We start from the raw sequence: 21037 nt of genomic DNA on the forward strand, positions 1-21037 counted from the left end.
CGAAATATGCCACAAACTGCGTGCCACAAGAAGCAACATAGGCAGCCCTATAAAGGGGAACCTGCCATTTTGGGTCCCGTCCCTGCTGTGCCGAATTGCCGCCTCCCCGCGGGCTCGTTTTTCTGGGCTGAGATTTTCGCTCGTTCTTTGTCACCTCGTCCTCGTTATGACTCCTGACTGCCGTCTGCCGGCTGCTCCCTGCTCCCTGCTGTCTCGTTCCTTTGTTGTGGGACCTAAATTGTCAATTTTTGCATGTTTACAAGCCAGAGGCAGAGGCGGAGACAGACACACACACATACACATACACTGAGTCAGAGTCAGGGGCAAAGCCAGAAGCAGGAGTCAGCCACAGTTGCAAGTTGTTTAGCACTGACGAGAGTTTTTTCCGAAATCCTTTATCTGGCTGCCGCTGAAGCTGCCGAGTAGAGCGGAAGTGGCGCACTAAGGACACACGTGAAGACCTACCGAACCGAACCCACTTCCTGTTGTTTGTGTTGTCTACGATTGGTCCCAGTCTCTCAGTCCTCGACTCCTTGGCTCCTAGGCTGGGAGACATAATCCTCAGCGAGTCTTGCACCAAGACGGCATCGTTTAAAATATATTTATGCGGATATGAAATTATCTAGAGCTCAACTTTGGTTTCAGTTCAGTTTCAGGTTCTGTTTCCGCTCCTGTTGTTATGCTAATACTCCTCTCGAAATCGGGGTCTCTGCCCGTTCCGCTCTGCAGCTTTCATTCGTTATTATTTGCCTCAAAAATCGTTTTCCCGCAGACCCTTCTGGCAGCTATTTTTCTACAACTTTTCAAAGGATGGCCGCAAAGGGAAGAGGCTAAGGGAAAGGAAGGATGTCCAACCGACAGTTAGTGGCTTTATGCTCTCTACACTTTTATATTTTCGGCATTTTGCACGCAATTAATTCAATTTGTAAAGTTTGTGGCTGATAAAACATTTTTGCGGTATAGTCTAACAAAAAATGTGAGCTTTTTAAGTTAAAAGTGAAGTTTAAAGTTGAAACCTGTGCGCCTCCAATCAGATGATGTGTCCGAGAATATGCCAGAGATCAGAGCGAAATATGAAGTTGCTGCCTCTGGGGCAGAATGAGATGCGATTATGAAATAAAATACAAAAATAGCAAGAGTAAAAGTCTGAAATCCGAGTCCGAATGGCAATAAGCATAATATTCCGACATTGGTTAGTCCGTTTTCTGACTGTTCTGTGGAGTTGCGGGTGCGCCAGTCCCACACCGTAACCGAAAACACGGAAAAGGGGGAAAGCACCTAAAAGCATTTTGATGTCAGGTTTACGGGGCATTACAGTAGAATGGCAATGAGGTGGCGGGGGAGACATTATTGTAAGCCACGAATAAAATGCAAATTTTAGCGCCAGCATTTATGACAACAATTGCAACACACGAAGCAGTTGTGGCAGAGCATAAAATTACGAGGATGTACAGGAGAAAGTTGAGAGTCACCGCCCGCAGCTGCCACACACTGCATGCAGCCTGCACCCCTTATTCCCTGCCACTTTCTCGCTCTTTTACGGCTAATTAAAAGTGCAAATTATATTTGTCCAAGTAAATGCGGAATGCAGCACAAAAACAAGTTTTTAACTTTCTAATTATGCGGCACGGACCGTGCTCGAACAGAGCGACGCAGCCGAGATATCCAACCATCCAGAGATACTGAAGCCACCCCATCGATGGAAACATGATCCATAGGATCTGGAAATCTTGTCGAGTTGTGTGCCAAAACTTTGGCCCATTGTCGCTCCATTCAAATTATGGAAGTTGTGGAAATGTAGAGCAGAGCTGGAAGAGGAGCTGGGCGAAGCCAACTTCCGCTCCAGCTGCAGCTGCAGACCATGGAGCATCTCCCAACGACAATGCATAATAATGCAGTTTTGTAGTTTATGATTATAATAAATGCTCTTAAATGCCGCCCGTCACTTTTCTGTCCTGCCGCTATCACTGCCCTGCCCTTCCCAGCCCGGCATATCTCAGACAGCCCGATTCTAGATGGTAAATGAGAGAGGGCCATGTAAGCGGGCAGGATGATAAATTCATTTTGTGCAACTGCACTTTATGCATAAATTTGCATGTCACAAAAGCAACAATAGCGAAAAGCCAGCGCCACAAAGAAGAGAGGCATGCAACAGAGTGACGGCGCGCCCCAACAACCAAACGCCTATCCAGTGCCACAAAGGACCAGACACGTCCTGCGTCCTCCATCCACCGCCCATCGCTTTGCGCCTTCGTTGCTGTGCCATTGTGTGCCCGTATACTGAAAATAAACAGACGCCACAGCGAAAATAAAACAACAGCAAACGACTTGGCCCCAAAATGAAGCTTAGCACGTACCACATGGTGTATGCAACTGCGTGCAACTGCAGCTACAGCGACGACTCGTTGCCACAAATGTAGGTTAGATTGCGAGCAGGTCGTACTCGTAATGAGGTGCACTTGCACACACACCAACACACGCATATGTACATTAATTGGTTACGAAAGGTGAGAGGAGAGACCCCCAAACGAACCGGGCCAAAGTGCCCTGAAAGACTGACTGTATGTACAAGACTTTTTGAATGGAGACGCATCCGAGTGGGCCAGAAGGAGAACTGGAGCACTGAGCTGAGAGCACTGGGTAATCGCCAGCCTGAATCGACTGATACGACGGACACTAGTGACCAGGTCAAGAGTCGCCCCCGACCCGGTTGAAATTGCGTTGCTTTGATTTCCATTGAATTGAGATTCAGTCTGGGTGAGAGGAAACTTTTCACTGCCAGACTCTTTTCAGACTTGAAACGATATGTTGGTGTTCCCCAGTGATAACCGCTTCATCAGGCTCTAATCGGAGAGATGAGAATTGTTCCATTTATTCATCAGTTGCATTCTGACATTTGGAGTGCGCGAATCCTCTTTGTGGTTTCTCTAGCCATAGCTGCTGGAAAGTCATGCAAATCAATCAAGTTTGGCGAATTTTTTAAATATTTACTCAATTATTTTCAGCCATCATGGTCCCGAATAGTCCCATGTTGTCCCATGTCGGAGCGGCAGGGACACTTACCGCTAGTCGGCCTATTTATACCTAATTATACTGCCATTAAAGCCTTTTTCCATTACTCCTAATTATAGTCCAGGTCTATTTATTGGGAACGAGGGAACCATCAACGCTGTCAGTAACCGCCGGAAGGGCGTTAGGCGGATTGTGGAGCCATGGTCGAAACAGTTTTCGGAATAAGCTTTATGAAAGAATAAACTAGAAAGAATTATACTCTTCGAAACCCGAAACTCTAGATACCTTTGCGGATTTTTCGCTCAATTAAATATGCAAAAATCAAATCAGCTACAGCTTAAACTATCTTCAAGATTGGAGGATATCCGTTTAAAAGTAGTTTCGGTATGTTAGTTCTGCTGCTCCGCTACATTTACTTATCTAAAAGCGTAATACACTCTGCAAAGGGTATGCGCATTACAGCAGCTAATTGCAAAGGCCGGATGAGAGAGATGGCATGCGTGTAATCCCCTGGTTGTGGATGTGGTTCTGTTACTCAGAATACCTTGCAATCATACCATACCGCAGGGGCGGAATGGACCCTGTTTTGTTTCCATTATGCCTATTTCTGCCCACTACGGGGTATCGCACCAGTCGAGGCACTACACAACCCACCAAATGTTACTTTTTCATCGCTACCACATACGCAGCATATTCAGAAGCTCCAATGAGATTGACAAGCTTGTCAAAGCTTTTCCGTCGGCAAACCGCACCGAAGGGTCGGGCAGAAGTAAGTACAACAATTCAATCGCTGGAGCTGATTGGGGGCAAGGGAACTGGAACTGGACGCAAAATGGCACGCAATATGACTGTCCAGTGCAGCCGCTAGAGGGAGCTGGTGACACAATTAACGGTAGTGGCAGGAAGGAGGGGTGGGAGTGTGGGACACGCAACGTTATGATTGACACGGGTCTGACGCATTATCGATTGGGGCACGCGTCTAGCTTTCGGTGTGGGGGAGTGGGTACAGGAGGTACGGACCCTATACTTTCCATCAAATGAACTGAATTATTTATTTATACTCGCATACAACTCGTAACGAGTTCTGGCTGGGCGGAAATTATAGATTTTTTGATTGATTTTCCGGGGGATTGCGCGTGCCCTATCTAGAACGTTCGGATCGCCGCTTTAGCCACTTGAAAGATAATCCAAAGCAAGGAAAATTGATGGCTTGGTCGAAGAAAAACGAGGAGGGGCGTGTGAGACGCTTTTTACGCGTCACAACTTTTATACCCGCTACTCAGTAGTACTTCTGTACCTAAGCACTCTTTACGCTCGCCCCACTCCGACAGACATGGCTATATCGACTCGGCTACTTCTGTGCGTTACATACATCCACTTTTGTGCATAAATACTCTTCGAGTACCGGGTATTAAAAGAAACGACTAGAAGTGAGAAAAGACAGCTTATCTTCATCTGCGGCCCTGCGAACATTCTGGGAGGACAGACATCATTACGGCACCTAGCGGTAACGATGACTCGACTTTGTCAACACAAATTCCATTAATATCGGACCGCATTAACATCACGGACATTTTCGTTGGCTAAATCTGTCCACCCACTACGACCAGCAATTTTCTTGGCTTTCCTTCTGGCTTCTACAATTGCGTGACATTTTGAATTACTTACTCGGTGTCATTTCCCACAGTTCCCCCTCCCACTCGGTCTGCGATTAAAAGTTAACAGGGATTTGTTTGGGAAAAACCTTTGGGGCAGGTGGTGGGGACGGAGAGGGCAGGGCTGAGTCAGAAAACGGAAAGATATTTCTTTGTTGCTTATCGATTTTTTTCTGAATCTGCTTCTATTCACCGCCCCACCGCGCCAAGACTGTTTTGTTTTTGTAGGAATTTCGCTTTGTTACAAGCATAACCTTGTAGAAAGTATTTGTATTTTTACCAAAGGTTTGCAACGCAGAGAAAGTGGAGCAATGCCTCATAGCGTATAGCAGGTAAGACTTAAGATACTATTATTCCCAAATTACTAACGCGACCTTCGGCCCACAACATCCTAAAAACACAAATTTGAAGGCTTACCAATACAAGAAAAACTATATGCAACTATAATCAATTATAATTATTAAATATTTTTTTTGAAAACTTCTCTAAAAATGTATGTTTTCTTCTCGCTCCTGTGGCTGTAATGATATATGTACATACATATGTACATATGTATGTACATATGTACGTAGGTTATTCCTACGATTCCTACGAATAGACCTACTTACATATGTCTGTAGCTATAAACTACATATATTCATTGGTCCCATAAGTCCCACATCCTGATACGCAACCTTTTCAATCACATAATTATATAAATTTTCATTTGAGCGGTAAGGGTATCTAAGTCTTCGGACCCCTCTGCTTAGAACATAGAAAGAATGCTATGTTGCTTTGTTTTCCTTTGTTGTGTGGCATGTTCATTGCTGTTCCCGTTGTGGGTCGCATTTTTCAGATTGCGCCAGAGTATATTCGGGAAAAAGGAATGCGTCTGGGCCCCAGACAAGGGTGAATCAGCCACAAGTTGCACTCTGGCATGAGCTCTGTCATGGTGCGACTTGTATGGGGGCGAACGGAGCGTACCGGAGAAAACTGTGAGCTCTGATAACAAATGCAATTCTACCGACTTTTCTGACTCACCTCGATAACACTGTCGCTGCCAAGACCGCAGATTTTGTTCTTGCTGTGGAAGTTTTGCTCTTCCAAGGGGTTTTTGCGCTGCTTGGCTTTTGGTGCTAGACGCAGGCCACCCTTGCCACCACCGCTACCGGCGCCGCTGCCACCGCCACTAGTGGCAATCACAATCTCGTCGTCCTCGTCGTCGAGGAGGTCCAGAGCGGCGGGCGAACTCAGGTTGAGGGCATCCACGTCCACATCTATGTCGAGATCGATGTCTGCCGCTGTGTCCGGTAGCAGGTCCAGATCGCTTTGGAAACTCAAATCGAGGTCTTGGGGCAACTTGGCGTACTTATTGTGGCTTTTCATTGTTGCAGCCGTGCATGAGTCATGTGGCCGTGTCGGTGGCCGAGCGGGGGGAATGCAGGAATCGCGTAACGAAGCCGTCAACCAAAACAAAAACAATGAAATGAGAACAATCGATTTTTCCGCCTAAAATTTACCGCTAGAACACTAATCGAAAGCGCTGCAACAACAACAGGTTTTTTCCCCGCGAATGTCGCGATTTGAAGGCGATTCTACCACACGGAGACGCGCAAATTGTCACTGGAGAATCCTTCCTGCCCACCTTCCGGCACTATATTCCGATTTGATCTGCCAGTGCTCTTGATTGGAGTTCAATATTTCATCCGGTCCGAGACTTCCGCGAATCCAATAACAGCTGAATTGGCGGCGAAGAACCGTTCGTTTTCTGCGCATGCATGGTATAACTTTATTAGGTTTGGCCACCAGTCTACTTTTTGGCTACGTAACAAATTGTCCGCTCTTTGCGTCTTGCGTCGACGCAAGAAGTTTGCATGGTATAACTATAAATGTGAGGCACCACTCAAAGGCCTCTTAGGCAGGACACAAGTACTAATGACATGTACTTATGTATTATTGTCTCAGAGAGGGATGACCCTACCTAATATTAACAACAAGGGTAAACGCATTTTTATTGTTGTTCTCGATAAAAACTCACAACAAAAATTTAAGAAACACGAATGAACTTTAAACAGATTATGGAATAGAAAATTTGTTATTAATTTTTTCCCAAAATTGTATGTTGTTAGAGATAAAAAATTAAATTTGACAGCTGTCTTCTGCCTTTTGACATCGCTTTCTTCGATTAATTGCTAAATAGAATTATCTAGATAAACAACAAGTTTTCTTCACCTCTTTTAAAAGAGATTCCACGTGAGGGTTATGACGGTCCGGGAAATATATTAAGGCAGCACTAGAAATATACAAAATAAATATATACGACAAGCTGATAACTTTTGTTTGTAATTTTGATTCAAATTCGATATGTATCGATTCATATAAACGGTGTCGCTGCACTTGTGGCACTTGCAACCAAATACGCCAGGTGGCGTAATAGTGCGTAACAGTCAAAAACAAATGGCGGTATGTTCAAATTAAAAAAAAAAACCATTCACTTGATGAAAGCGAATAAGTAACCCGGACGAATTTGTTTTGAGAATTGTTGTTGTTCATTTCTTTATTCGAAAGCAGTTTTTAAATCAATAATGTTGTTTTTAGACCCTTTATAGTTAATATCATCTATGACCATCCACAATTTCACTTAATTATGCAAATTTGTTTAAAATAAAATTCTTAAAATAAGAAGCATCTTTTGGAGCTACCACAAGGTGTACTTTCTGTTCTTGTTGTTTTTGTTGTTTTTGTTGTTCTTAAGTATATGAAACTGTTTTTGCTCAGCGAATGCTTTGCAATAGAGATTTTCCTGAAGCATGAAAAAGCCTCGAGACAAAAGCATCCAATCTGTCAGATACTAATCGGATATAATCGTTATAGAATATCCAAAAAGATTTCATTTAGCTATAAAATTGTGTATGTATATATAAATATAAATACTGTTCACTTACAAATATCGCGCACTCGTGCGCTTTGTCAGATGGTTTTGAACATAAATTATGACATCAAAAATGTTTTGTGTAACAAAAAATATTACTTGTTAAGAAACTAAACTAGTTGCATTAGCTGGTTGTTAGCAGTAAAATGCTTTAAGTACATACATTCGCTTTGCTTCGGTTCGATTCGACTCGCCGTTGCTAATATTTGCTTAATAGTTAAATAATTTAAATTACTGGCAACATTTCGGAGATGCTTTGCGTTCGTTCGTTTGTTCGATTGGGGGAAATCAGGGGACATCAGTGCTTACAAATTCAGGAGGATCCAATTGAGAGAGGGTTGACAAGACAATGGTTAATACATAGCTTCAGAAGCTTTACTTTCTCCAAGAGAGGCTAAGAAGGGCTTGCGGATGGGTCGGGAGGGTCTTACTTCTACCTGCTCCTGTTACTCCATCGATTCAACTTAGGCTAACAAACTGTCCCCAATCTTACACATCTAATAGAAGATACAATCATGGCAAGCGCTTAAGCGTAGCTTAGTCTACCCCTCTAAATAGTGGCTACTACTGCGACTGGTGCTGCTGCTGCTCCTGCAACTGCTGCAAAAGTTGTTGTTTCGTCTCGGCTTTCACCGTTTTGTAGCGATCCTTCTCCTCTGTGTTCTCGGGAGGCTCACACTCGAAGGAGGCCATCGAGAGGGTGTTCTCATTGAGTACTGCGCTGTGCTGCAGATAGGCAATGACATTCGGAAGCTTCTCGAAGGGACAGGTCACCTTCTTCCACTCGTTGAACTCCGTCACCTGTTTGGCCAACTGGGAGCACTTTTCAAAGTTGATATGATTGTTTGGCAGCCTAAGGGGGACGAGAAGAAGAGAATGATCAATCATCTATCCTGCTTTGTGGCTAATGATTTTACTCACCGATTGGAGCAGCCCTCGTTTAAAAAGTACAAGTCCTTAACAAATAAACTAAAGAATGGAATGATTATGCGTTCGCGTTCCTCTGTGGCACCCTCGGAGCGCCACATAGCAGCTTTGAGCGTCGAGCGATAGCTATTGAAGTTTGATGTTGGATCCATTTGATGTTCCAGCACTGAGAATTTGGCCGATTGCACTTTCGACCACTAATTATGAGATGAGTTCAAAGCAGAATTATAGTGTAAAATATATTTGCATATACGAATAGTTATATCCCCTTTAAACTTACTGTCTTCTTGAGCCTGCCTATTGGCGCCAGATTTAGACCTGCTATTATGGCCATCAGACTGTTGAAGTTGCCAATGTTGAAGCACTCACGGGCCGTCTCGATCCAGTACTCGATGATGCGAACACGCTGTTTCTTCTTCGGATACTGCAAGCAAAGGATGGACGTAATAACAAAACCACGTATGACATATGCTCGGCCGGGAGGGATTTGCTTCCGCCAGCTACCCACCTTGACAATCTCGCTGGCCGTCAAGTAGCTGAGGCGATTAAACCACTGCACATACGACTCCAGGTTGCGCGTCTTTTTCATATCGTTCAATGAACTCTTGCCTCCACTGCCTGCTCCATCCTTGACCTGCTGCTGGGGGTAATCCTTGGCAAACGCCTGGACAAACTCCTCTGGCCCAATGTGCGACAGACGCTCCAGTTCGATGGCCGTCAACTGGTGGGCCAAGTGGGCGCAGCTCGGACACATGTCCATGATGCCAAAGACTTCGTCTGGCTGAGGGGTGGTCGAGTTTGAGTTGGATGTGGAGGATGAGGTGTTGCCGATGGAGTAGGAGGAGTTGGATGTTCCGCTGGCCGAGCCCCCACCGCCCACGCCATTGGCATGCGAGTGCGAGCTGCCCAGAAAAGTTTGAAAGGGATTATGCAAATGATGATGGTGATGGTTATGGTGGTGTTGACTTTGGCCAGCAGCCACCGCCCCAACCTCCCGCTCGCTGGCCTCTGTGGTGAGCGTCAGCAGAAACTCCTCGTACTGCTCCAGGGCCGTCAGACGGGACACGAGCAGCTGTAGAATGCGAGAGACCTGCTTGCCCAACGAGTTGTCAATGTAGACGCATTTCCGGGCCAGGATGCGCACCTGCTGCATCAGACGCTCATCTCTGAAGTCGTACGGGAAGATCTCGATCCACTCCGAGAGCAGCCGTATGCAGTGCTGGGCCGACCGCTGTGTACTCGTCCGCTGCTGCGGCTTTGGCTCCAGCTCCGTACTCGTAGCCGCCGATGCCGCTGCTGCTCCTCCCTTTCTCTGGGTCAGAGGCGAGGCAGAGTTAATACTGAGGTACAGCACCTGTCCGGCATCGTCCACTACATCGCATCCGCCTCCTGCTCCCTGCTGCTGCTCCCAAGTCGTTGAAATCTGCGCCAACAGCTCGTGCGGCCGCACAAAGAGCCTGGCACTGAGCAGGAAGGCAAAGACAAAGCTCTCGTCCGGGTAGTACTCGTGGGTGGGTACCATGTGGGTGATGAGCGACTTCAACGGGCCCGAGTGGAGCTTTCCCTCACAGTATACCAAGTGGCCCTCCTTGGGTTCCTTTCCCGTGGCCCGACTCTGGGCCGGGGCATAGCTGAGCGGCTTTTCTGGCGGCTTCTCCGTGGGTGCGACTCTCCTGTTGCCGGAGTAGGTCTCCTGGCTGTGACAGACGCTGTTGCTCCGCTGCGTCTTCAGGTCCGGCAGTGTTTTGTGTGTAATTGACGTGGTTGTGGCGCTTGTTGAAACTGCTGCCGCTCCTCCAGCCGCAGGCGCCTTGATATTAAGGCTGATGTTGGCACTGCCGGTGCTACCACTGCGGCCATTCGTGGCGGCACTATTTATGCCGCCGTTGCTCGACGACATCTGGACTCTTCCCAATCCCAATCCGTCCGCTAGAGCATCTAAGTCTCGCGCATTGGGGAGCCAAAGGGAGAGCTGCTGCTGAAAAGGCATAAAGAAGACGGTAACCGGAGTGTTAATCGAGGCAAACTGTGGCTCCAAGAAGCCGTACGAAATAGCAATTAGAGACAAGGAAAGCAAACAAAGGAATAGCTTAATGAATCGAATTTCCAGTCTGTCTGTGAGGAGATGTGTATGGGAAGGCGATGTGAAGAGGGAGATTGCGAAGGCAAACAAAGTGAGGAGATCTCTCTCAGATCTTGGCTATCCCAACCAACTGAAGCACCATTGAAGCAGCACGGATTTGAGCTTAGCAAAGCGAAAAATCGGCAAGCAAAGTGGAAAACTAGAAAAGTGCCATTGAATGGCAGTTCAGAGAAAAGACCCAACGTCAACGTTATTGATCGCTGGAATGGGGGCACCACATCACTTAGCATAGCGTACGGTAGCCACATTGCCAAATGGGAGAAGAAAGTGGATGGTCCTTCTCCCCCTCCCGATTGGCTCAGAACCCACAACTCATACACAGACACTAGACTAATAGTATCAGGAAGATAATGAAACTATAAACTGGAAACTAAACTGTTCATTTCTGATGAAAATCATTCGGCAGCGAAGTGGAGCGGGAGATGCGGTGGGAGCGGGGCTTATCACAGGCCACCGAGCAACGAGAAACGGAAAATAAACGAAACTAAATGAAGCTAGGCAACGACCCTCGACGGAACTAAACGACACATGAGACTTCCAATATTAATTAACAGCAAAACAGAAATACCATAAATATGGGTCAACATATTCTTTGGCCGGGGTGGAGGAAGGGTGGAGCGATGCAAGGGTAGGGGAGGGAAAGGAAACGAGAGGCATGCTAAACACGTTAATTGAATTACCAAGACGCCAATGGAAGGTAGGAGCCAAAAGGAGAATAAGTTGCCGAAGATGGGGGTGTCTTGCTCCACCAACCACCCACCAACAAGTAAAAAAGGGAAGGGCATTTTCACTTTTCTTGCGATATTGCATGCTTCACAGAACACCACCAGGAGCAGGAGGGGGGGCTGGGGGTATAAATTATTAACTGCAGACGAAAATTGTAATCAATTTTCAAATGCGGTAGGCAAAAAAAACAACAACCAAAGTAAGCAAAAAGCATATTAAGGTCTATATTTATCCCATTTATAAAACAACAACGAATACAACTACAACAAATGAGTGGAATGCACTGCCATAAAAGCTTAAAACAACAAAATGCAACAACAACTGTAAAAACAAGAACAGCAACAGCAAAAACAACAACACCATAATTTGTATACAAAACGCAAGAGAAGAGAAGAAGAAGCAGCATCAATGACAGACGTGAAAGGCAAAGGCCGGCGCGCACAGTGGAGTTAATTAGTAACTGATCAATATACACATAAACATACACCATATGGGTAATTCAGAAAAGACTAATTTATTTTTGGTATACCCTTTTAGTATGCTCTTCCAACAGTTTTAAGTGGTTGATCTCAACATTAGATGTACAGATTTATGGGTATACATACATATGTACATATTTATGTATGTACATATGGTAAATTCGTTATAATGAATATCATGTACGACTACTTCTGAACAAGTAACTTTAGTCCGTTTAAAAAGACTTAACAAATGTAATTTTATTCTGCACCACCGTGCAACGACGTGAAAGAAAGGCAAAGGCCGACGCGTGTAGAAATGCAGGGGGAAAAGCCAAGAGGCCAGCAAAGAAGTCAACAAGAGGAACAAGGACAGATAGAGAGAGAGAGAGAGAGACAAGTCAATAAATGGGGCTGAGGCCCGACCCGTCCCGTCCATTGCTGCTTTCCCATTTCCCACTTGAAACGCACGAGTCGAGAGGGGTGTGGGAACGAAAGGAGGACAAGATGCAGATGTACTCAGTTAATGGGAAATGTCTAATTGGACCTCGGTTTTATTTGCTTACCTGGAGCAGCTCCCATGCATTTCGCAATTATCCTGGCCCAGAATCTCTTGAACCATCCACGCCGCACACCGCACGCACACACCACAGAGCACACGCCCCGCCCGAACGAAAGAAATTTGTCCTGGTTGCACTTGCCTCCTGGTGGCAGAGGAAATCAGGACAGTGCGTCGCGTCGCTGCTCGTGGCGACGGCGATGCTCTCTGCCTATCAAAAGTGGAACACACGATTCCAGCAAAAGAGGGAGAAGGGAGTTGGTTGTATTCCTTTATCTGCTTGTTTGTGTTTGCAAAAACAATTTACAATACGCGAACGGCAAACATTTCAGTTTCAGCTTTCAGAGCACCCCACCTTTGCACCTTCACCCCCGCAGCAGTCGCATATGGCCGCCTTTTGCGTCGCCGTCTGCTTGGCACAGAAAAATTATGGATATGGCAAGCAAATACTATATTTCAATAAATTCAATGTCTCAGTGCTTTTTGTGTCACACGAAATGCGTTTCCTCGACTTTGATAGCGCTTTTTCCCCGAGCACATACGGGTTTTTGTTTGCATATGTGTGTGTTAAAGAGCGCCGACCGGTTTGTTTGCTACGCAGAATTTTCTTTACACACAAAACAATAAAACTTGTCTTGTAATAACGCTGGCCACCGTTCACTTTTCAATAATTTATACAAATCGTTGCCCCGCGGCATATTGTGTGGTTTCGTTGTTGCCTTTCGCTTTTATTGCATTTACATTTATAACAAATGCGCTTACGTTACGACGCGCAGACACCGTTTTGTTTTATTCTATTTACTTTATTTACTTTATATATACACCGTGTTAGAGCTGGGAATAATTCGATTCAAACATCAATTTAATCGATTGTTTTTGTTTTGGTGTAAACATCGGTTCTTGTTTTGTGACCACTTAAAAAAAGTTCCATCACCTCTCTGCCACAATTGAACGCGAATTTGAGTGAAGTGAAGCAGATCCTAGACTCAGATCCGAAAAAAGAGAGCCGCTAGAAAAATCAGGGATGATATTCGTATTTAACCGATAAGAAATGTTGTCGAGCACACAACCCTTTCTAAATGCAGTACTCAGAACCGAAAAAAGAACTTGCCGATGAATAATAAGAAAATCAACCGATGGGATTTTATGGCATTCGATGGCACTTTGCTAGCACCTCGAAAAAGATAGATTTGTTCCATCTTCCGCCAGGGTATCTAGCAAACAGAAAGTATAGTCTCAATAAAATGGTGGGAAAACCCCGACAAAGTGGCTTGAGGCCAACAAAAAAAGCTTCATATATTTCCGTTCAAGATGGGAGTTTAATGTCGGTTGTTTTTCAGTTATATTTTCTTTTGATCTGAGTACACAACTGCGAAAAGCAGGCTGTGAAATTTTCTGTCGAACAAAAAACAGGTATGATTTCTAATTGTTTTCATACGAATATTATCCCTGATTCAGTCGACCGAACACTTATCGCATCTAAGTACTTGTCTTCAGTTTTGAAATCAGTTGTCTGTTAAAACTATCGATGGGTGAAAGACATCGTTATGCATACTGGTGTGGCCAGCCGTGGTTAGGGCGAAGATATCGCGAAGTGGATGCTCCACCAGTGCTGCAAAATGCGACTCTGCCTTCACAAATCTGCACAGAAACCAAGAGAAAAGAGAAATGAGATGAGAAATTAGAAAAGTCGAGGAAAAGCATCAACAAAGGAAGCAGCACAACGGTCGAAGACAGCAGGAAGCGCAGACCCTCACTCATTCAGGCAGGACAGCCTCGTAGGGAGTTCAACAGAGTGACAAACGAGATTCCAAGCAGTCAACTCGCAGTGCACGCTCCAGTGTGTGCAATTAAATGGCAAATGGGAGTGCTAACGATGCGACAACGGCTACCCAGGAGGAGCAACAAGCGCCACAGAAGGAGCAGCAGTCCCTCCTGACAGGAGTAGGACGAGGCAAGGCGCCCCAGAGGGAGGAGCCATGCTCGTCGACATCCAGAGGAGTGAACGACCTGGTGGCAGACCTCTGCCTGAATGGGAGTCTCTCTGGCAGCGGCAGCAGTCGCAGTGATTACACGAATACACGGGCCAGCACATCCACCGGAGCTACAACGGGAGCCACTGGGAGCTCCTTTTCCTCGTCTTCGTTCTCATTCAAGCACTTTCTCAACAGCAGTGGCACTGTGACCGCGCCCTCAAGCACGGTAACGTCAGTGGATACCACAGCCGCAGTTCAGACATCGACGGGAGCCCGGCCCAAGGTGCCGCAGTCGACCTCGGGCTCGCTCATGCAGCCACCGGACGCAAACGGGAGCAGTGCCTCCTCCAAGATGAAGCGCTCTCCGCGCTTCAGTTCCTTTGACTCGCAGGCGAGTCTGGCCGAGTACGCGGCCTGTGGAGGAGGAGCTGCAGCACCCAGCAGCAGCGGATCCCGTCAGCGCCCGGACCTGCGTCTGGGCCATGATGATGTCCATGCCCTAGACAATGACGACGACGATCACGTGTCTCTGGCCCAGGTGCGAAACAACAAGCTGTTCGACGAGCGCATAGACGACGGTGAGTGGATCTAAACTTAAAACCTACAAAGGATCCCCAACTGAGCTGACTTTTTTATCCAACTCTCCAAACCGACAGACATCTTTCCGTCGGCATCCTCAAATTTGAATTCAAGCAGTTCCAGCTCGCGGTACGTGCCGCGCTCCTACTCCAGCTACGACATGCCGCCCCATGTTCCATGTCCTTCATCCTCGCCTCGACGACGACCGGCCGGAAATCGGGATTTGCGTCCCAACCGGTTGGTTCTGACTGCTGCTCCCAAAATGAAGCTGGACCTGCCACTGGATACAGCAAACATGACAGCATCCGGACCTGGTTGTGCTGTTGGTGGAGGCGGAGCAGCAGCTGCACTGCCAGACTTTGTGCAGGACCACTTGCCGGATGCGTGGTGCGCCGTACAGGATGCACACCTGCGCTCGCCACCAAACTCTCCGTTGGGTGCTGCCGAGGCTCCTAGCGGCGCAGTTGGTGGCGGCCTGCTGCCATCAGCGCTTGCCTCGCTTGGCCTGCCTGGTGTTGCTTCCCTGCCCGGTCCACCAGGTGGATCGTCGGGCGAGTCCGGCCCAGGACCGTCCGCTGGTTCCACAGCCAAAATGCTGCCCGACTTCCTCTCCGATGGCCCCATCATTCACTCGTCCCAGCGCCTGGCCGATGTGGCCATTGGGCTGCCATCCAATTCTATTGACTCGCCGCCCCAGGAGGCGGCCGGCCCGTTGCAGCTGTCGACGATGCGCCAGGAGAACGAACGACTGCAGCGTGAGCTGCAAGAGACTCGAGTGGAACTGAATGCTCAGACCAGGAGAGCTCACGATTTTGAACAGCAGCTTCTTCAGCTAACGGAGGCCTCGCGACGGCGAGAGACGCTAGCCACGACGGCCAACACACAGAACACGCAGCGTCTGCGACGACAGGTTGCCCAGTTGGAGGTGAGTCTTGAATCTATAACCAAAAGGGACCTTTCTTATCCTATGCTTTTTTTTCAGGCGGAACTCTTTGCTCTGCGTGGTGGCACGGATGGCGCCATGGGAGGAGCTAGCGTCGGTACTCCTGGTGGTTCCAGTGGCAGTGGCACCGGCAGTAGCGCGAGTAGCACAACGCGTCCGTCCAGAACGCATCAAGTGTCGCGGGATCTACGGAGTGCCGCCGACAACGCTGAACAGAATTTAAGGTGAGTGCGGTGCAGTGCCCTGCCGACTGCCTTTTCAATAATTCGCTCCCTTCGTCTTTCGTCTTGCAGGCAACTGCTGACTGGCGTGGAAAATCTGCGCCAGATTGCGGCCAGCCTCGAACAGTCAACAGCCCAGTCAACAGCCACGCCAAGAAGTCCAGATCTGTATCCCGAATTCAACTGAGCGACCACCGCAGCAGCAGCAGAAGATTGAACAGAACTCGGAAAGAGCAGCAGCTGCTCCTCCAGTGTTTCGGTTATTGTTGTTTGTGTCATCATTGCAGGCCCCGGATGCCGCCTAGAGCTTGTTTTTAGAGAACCCCCGCCCCCGCGCATAGTTTATGTTTCTCGTCGTCTCGTATATTTTTTGCAAAGGGTTGCGTTAGGTCGGATAGGGGTAAGGGTCGACAGGATGGACTATGTGAGAATCAAAGCGCAAACTCGTGATGTTGATTGATAAAGGAAAATCCATATATTATATTATATTACACTATATAAACCAATGTATTGTAGCATATTGGTAGAAAAGTCACACAGAATATCAAAAAGAAAAGAAGAAAAGAAAAGCAAATGTAAATGTAAATTAAAACCGAATGTTAATTCCAATCGCAGAATAACCTGCACATTGCAAGTCAGAGTCGAGCGATCATCCAAAGGGATCTGGACCGATCCCATGCCGAGAAGATATACATACATACATATATTTTTTGTTAGAAACAAAACAAAGGATTACCTGTGCGCACTTCTGTTTTTGTGCTGCTTGAGTACACAGCGAACAAGAATTGAAATAAATTATTATGAGAAAACCGCACCTGCCCACCGCACCTCGCCGAACAAAAGTGAGAGCTTTCCAACACAACCTTGACATTGTAGGGCCCGCTCTCTCCGCTCAAACACAGATAACATTACCCAGCCGAAGCTATGCCAGCGCTTATCACGAACGATCGCAGCCGAGCCAAAGTCACTGGCTGTGGCACCTCCACTGTTTAGTTGCTTTGTCGACGTCGTTACGCGCGGACGGGTTTTCAGATTTGGCTTCGTGTGAGATCGACACCGGCATTGAGATCAGTCAGAGCAGCTTCTATTACGGATCATATCAGGAAATTAAAGTATTGCACACTAGGAACGTGAATAAATATGATGTCCAAGCGCTTGCTGGGTGAGTTTTTGTCTGACAAGGCAGGGATCGCTTCATCTAATTCCTGACGTCAGCAAAAGTTTGTATTCTAATCTCTTGGGATCAATTTGAATGCTACAAATTAGAATGTTGGATGAACCCTTGGGGTCATCCACTCACCCGTTCATTCATCCTCGCACCTCACTCTCACTCATTTGAACTAAAGCATCGTCTGATCACGGATATTTCTCACATCTACGTACCAACTTATCTATGGCTGCTGTCCCCTAATCATGCTTTTATCACGCGGCGACTCGCGTGGCACCATCGCCCGCTTTGGATCTAAGTATATGGCCAAACATTTGAGTGTGTGTTGATAAAGCGCAAGTTGATAATTCGGCAGGTGGATGGAGCAGCTCTGCTCCCAAGGTACCGAGGTACACTGATTGTTCGGGTGGCCTAGGCTGTCCGCAGGGGGCCAGGCCAGACCAGGCCAGGCGCTTATCATCTCAAATGGGGGCAAGTCGTAAGACTATTTATAGTCGTACATTCAATTATGCTTCCAACTGCGCATTAGAGGAGGACAACAGCCAGAAGAATAGAAATGCGAATGGGAATACCCTCCTGTGCATGTAGGGTACATTATTTTAGGCATTCTTCCGTGCCATTGAACTGTTGAAAGTCTGTTCAGGTTCCTGCTGGTATCACTTTTATGTGGACAAGTGCAGTTTCAGCTGGCAGACTTTGCATAGCAAATTGCGCCTCGGATCAATTAATTCTATATAATACACATAGTACAGTACCAAATCACTTGGAAGGGCACTCTGAAGTGGTAATGCCTGGAATAGATAATACGTAAAATAAGTGGTCCAAGGAAACACAGCATTGCATGGGAAATTGGGGCATAGAAAATAAAATGTTTTTTTTTGGTCGATGGGCAGAGCTTTTACTGTACTCGCATCGCATTTCATTTCATGGATTCCCACAATACGTGTTCGGTTCCCGGCGACCTCGCACTTGAATTCCGCTTGTCCGCTGCTCCGACCACACATCAATTTGCATATCATCAGGTTCGCGCCGACACTTCCACAAGTGTGCCTGCGCTCTCCCACAGGCGTAGCAGAGGGTCACGTCACGTGTTCTGATAGGAGCATCTTGATCCCATTCACCGTAAATGTTAATTAATAATAAAAACATGTCCGATCTGTCATGCAGCTCACACGAGGCGGGTGATGCCGAGCTCCTCCTCGAGCCGATTCAGCTCTAGCACCACCCTCCACTCCAAGGCGGCTCCAGCCGTGATGAACCTCGTGCAGAGCGAGATGCCCGAGACGGGGCATCGGCCCAGTGGCTACGTGGGACCCAGCTACGAGCAGATCCTTGAAACGCGCAAGACCCATTTGACGCCCAATTTGGTGGCCCACTTCAAGAAGCCATTGGTCATCCACGAAGGCCACATGCAGTGGCTGTACGACCACGAGGGTCGTCGCTATCTGGACATGTTCGGGGGCATTGTAACCGTCTCCGTGGGACACTGTCATCCGTAAGAAAACAAATCTGTTAAGATCGATTTTCACAGTCATTCATTTGGATTCCCCCTTCTTCCCCTACGGCGCAGCAAGGTGAACCAGGCGCTGAGCGAACAGATCTCCAAGTTGTGGCACACGACGAACATCTACATGCACCCCAAGATCCACGAATACGCAGAGCGGCTGGTGGCCAAGTTCCCGGGTAACCTGAAGAGCGTCTGCTTCGTCAATTCCGGCTCGGAGGCCAACGATCTGGCCATGCTAATGGCACGCGTACACACGGGCAACCAGGACATTCTCTCGTTCCGCAATGCCTACCACGGAATGTCGCCGTACACCATGGGCCTGACGGCCCACTCCACCTGGCGCTTCCCGCTGGCGGGAGTGAACAACGGACTGGTGCACGTGATGAATCCCGATCCGTATCAAGGCATCTGGGGCGGCGCCGCCTGCCGAGACTCGCCCGTGCAGACGACGCGCAGCTGCCAGTGCCAGGAGGGCGGCGGCTGTCAGGCAGGCTCAGCGTACTACAACGAGCTGGAGGAGACCTTCAAGTACAGCTTGCCCCGTGGCAAGGTGGCGGCTATGTTTGCAGAGTCCATTCAGGGAGTGGGCGGCACAGTGCAGTTCCCCAAGGGCTACCTGAAGCGGGCAGCCGCGCTGGTCAGGGCCAACGGCGGACTCTTCGTGGCGGATGAGGTGCAGACGGGATTCGGCCGCACGGGAGAGCACTTCTGGGGCTTCGAGGGGCATGACTATGTGCCGGATATCGTGACAATGGCCAAGGGCATTGGCAACGGCTTCCCCCTGGCCGCCGTTGTCACCACCCCCGAGATCGCCGCCTCCCTGGGGCAGGCGCTGCATTTCAACACCTACGGAGGCAATCCCATGGCCAGTGCGGTGGGCATCGCCGTGCTGGACGTGATCGAGGAGGAGCAGCTACAGCGCAACTCCCTGGAGGTGGGCACCTACTTCCTCAAGTGCTTGGAGGAGCTGCAGCAACGCTTCGAGATTGTCGGCGATGTCCGGGGCAAGGGACTGATGATCGGCGTCGAGCTGGTCGAAGATCGCGAGAAACGCACGCCCCTGGCCACTCCCCACGTGCTGGAGATCTGGGAGACGTGCAAGGACCTTGGTGTGCTCTTCGGACGCGGTGGCCTCCACGGCAACGTAAGTAGAAAAAATCAACCATCACGAGTGATGAGTGCATCCGCATCTGGGATATTCCGTTCCATTTTTGGGCACATCTGACTAACCAGAAAGCACGCACCAGTCCCTGTTAAGGAAGGGGCTCCCAGAGCATAGAGCCAGAGCTTTGCCGCTCCTCTTTGGGGGCTCTTTCCGGGGCAAATCGCACCTCTTTCCGTCTCTATCTGTGCATCCCTTTTCGTGCATCTCCACAGGTCCTGCGCATCAAGCCGCCCATGTGCATCGATCGATCGGATGTGAAGTTTGCCGTGGATGTGCTGGACCGAGCCATCACGGCATCTCTGGCCAAGAAGAAGTAGGGCGTGCAGCTGCCGCCGCCAGTGAAGAGGAAATGATTTCTCAGGGTTCTCAGGTCACAAACGAATGCATTTATTAACAAAATTAACTGAAATAAAATCCAATATCAAGTCATGATCTAATATTCTCCTGTTCCTCTAACCACTTCCTCTGCTAACCCATTCGTATGTACATAGTCGTATTATGTGTGGTGGCGTTCCTCTAAGAGCTCATGCTTTGACATTCTTTCCTCTTGTTACTCCCACTCTCAGGTGCTGAGTTTCAGGCCTCCGCTCTGCGTGGGCTTCGAGGACGTGGAGTTAGCTCTGAATACGCTCGAGACCGCCTTCCAGCAGCACATGAGCAAACGACTACGCGGCTGGAGATACGGCCAGGCCCAAAGCAGGAGCTGCTAGCCTGGTTGTACTTCAGATTGGCTCATTTATTGGCTAAGCTTATTCCGCTAGTAATTGAACAACGTTTATAGAGCAGCATTATGACCGCAAGAGCGAGGCTTCTTCGACTTAGTTTTCGATATTCCTAATACTAGTATATATATGTATGTATATATAAATCCTTAGTCTGAGCACTGTGTGGTGTGTGGTGTGTGTGGGTGGGTGTGTGGGTGTGTGTGTGTGAGGGATGCGGAATGTGTGAAATGCGGTGTCATGGATAGGATAGCAATAAACCGTTATCCGTAGCAGTATAAAGGTAGCATTAGCTTAATGTTTGGCATCAATGGCATCACCTGAACTCTGCAAGTTACTCTTAACCTACAACAAATCCAACTCCA

General features: G+C 48.0%; 4 protein-coding genes across 5 annotated transcripts in view; 2 read left to right on the top strand and 2 right to left on the bottom strand.

Moving 5' to 3' along the window:
* Positions 1-6404, bottom strand: part of LOC117892902 (calcium-transporting ATPase type 2C member 1) — a 41979-nt gene extending 35575 nt beyond the window's left edge. The window contains exon 1 of the mRNA XM_034799201.1: positions 5688-6404. Coding sequence (XP_034655092.1) covers positions 5688-6032 — 345 coding nt within the window. The 5' untranslated portion in view covers positions 6033-6404. The remainder of the gene's footprint in view (positions 1-5687) is intronic.
* Positions 6405-7172: 768 nt separating this feature from the next.
* Positions 7173-13196, bottom strand: LOC117894045 (ras-GEF domain-containing family member 1B). Its single transcript, XM_034800896.1, has 5 exons — positions 12399-13196; positions 9014-10483; positions 8786-8929; positions 8500-8702; positions 7173-8431 (listed from the first exon to the last, which is right to left on the bottom strand). The coding sequence occupies exons 2-5, from the start codon at positions 10403-10405 to the stop codon at positions 8143-8145; spliced, it is 2028 nt and encodes a 675-aa protein (XP_034656787.1). The 5' UTR covers positions 10406-10483; positions 12399-13196; the 3' UTR covers positions 7173-8142.
* An 809-nt stretch (positions 13197-14005) lies between these two features.
* On the top strand, positions 14006-16608 carry LOC117893002. Its single transcript, XM_034799356.1, has 4 exons — positions 14006-14945; positions 15024-15871; positions 15929-16113; positions 16183-16608. Exons 1-4 carry the CDS (start codon positions 14246-14248, stop codon positions 16295-16297), a joined length of 1848 nt encoding a protein of 615 aa, XP_034655247.1. The 5' UTR covers positions 14006-14245; the 3' UTR covers positions 16298-16608.
* A 481-nt stretch (positions 16609-17089) lies between these two features.
* Positions 17090-20964, top strand: LOC117893003 (alanine--glyoxylate aminotransferase 2, mitochondrial). 2 transcript variants are annotated; one of them, XM_034799357.1, is made up of 4 exons: positions 17090-17272; positions 18446-18773; positions 18849-19929; positions 20517-20964. In XM_034799357.1, exons 1-4 carry the CDS (start codon positions 17251-17253, stop codon positions 20658-20660), a joined length of 1575 nt encoding a protein of 524 aa, XP_034655248.1. In that variant the 5' UTR covers positions 17090-17250; the 3' UTR covers positions 20661-20964. The 2 variants fall into 2 exon arrangements, with proteins under 2 accessions (XP_034655248.1, XP_034655250.1); XM_034799359.1 differs by lacking the exon at positions 20517-20964 and adding an exon at positions 20163-20387 and having other exon boundaries at positions 17092-17272.
* Positions 20965-21037: the final 73 nt, after the last annotated feature.

Source organism: Drosophila subobscura, chromosome J (genome assembly GCF_008121235.1).
Source record: "Drosophila subobscura isolate 14011-0131.10 chromosome J, UCBerk_Dsub_1.0, whole genome shotgun sequence".
Taxonomy (NCBI): Eukaryota; Metazoa; Arthropoda; class Insecta; order Diptera; family Drosophilidae; genus Drosophila; species Drosophila subobscura.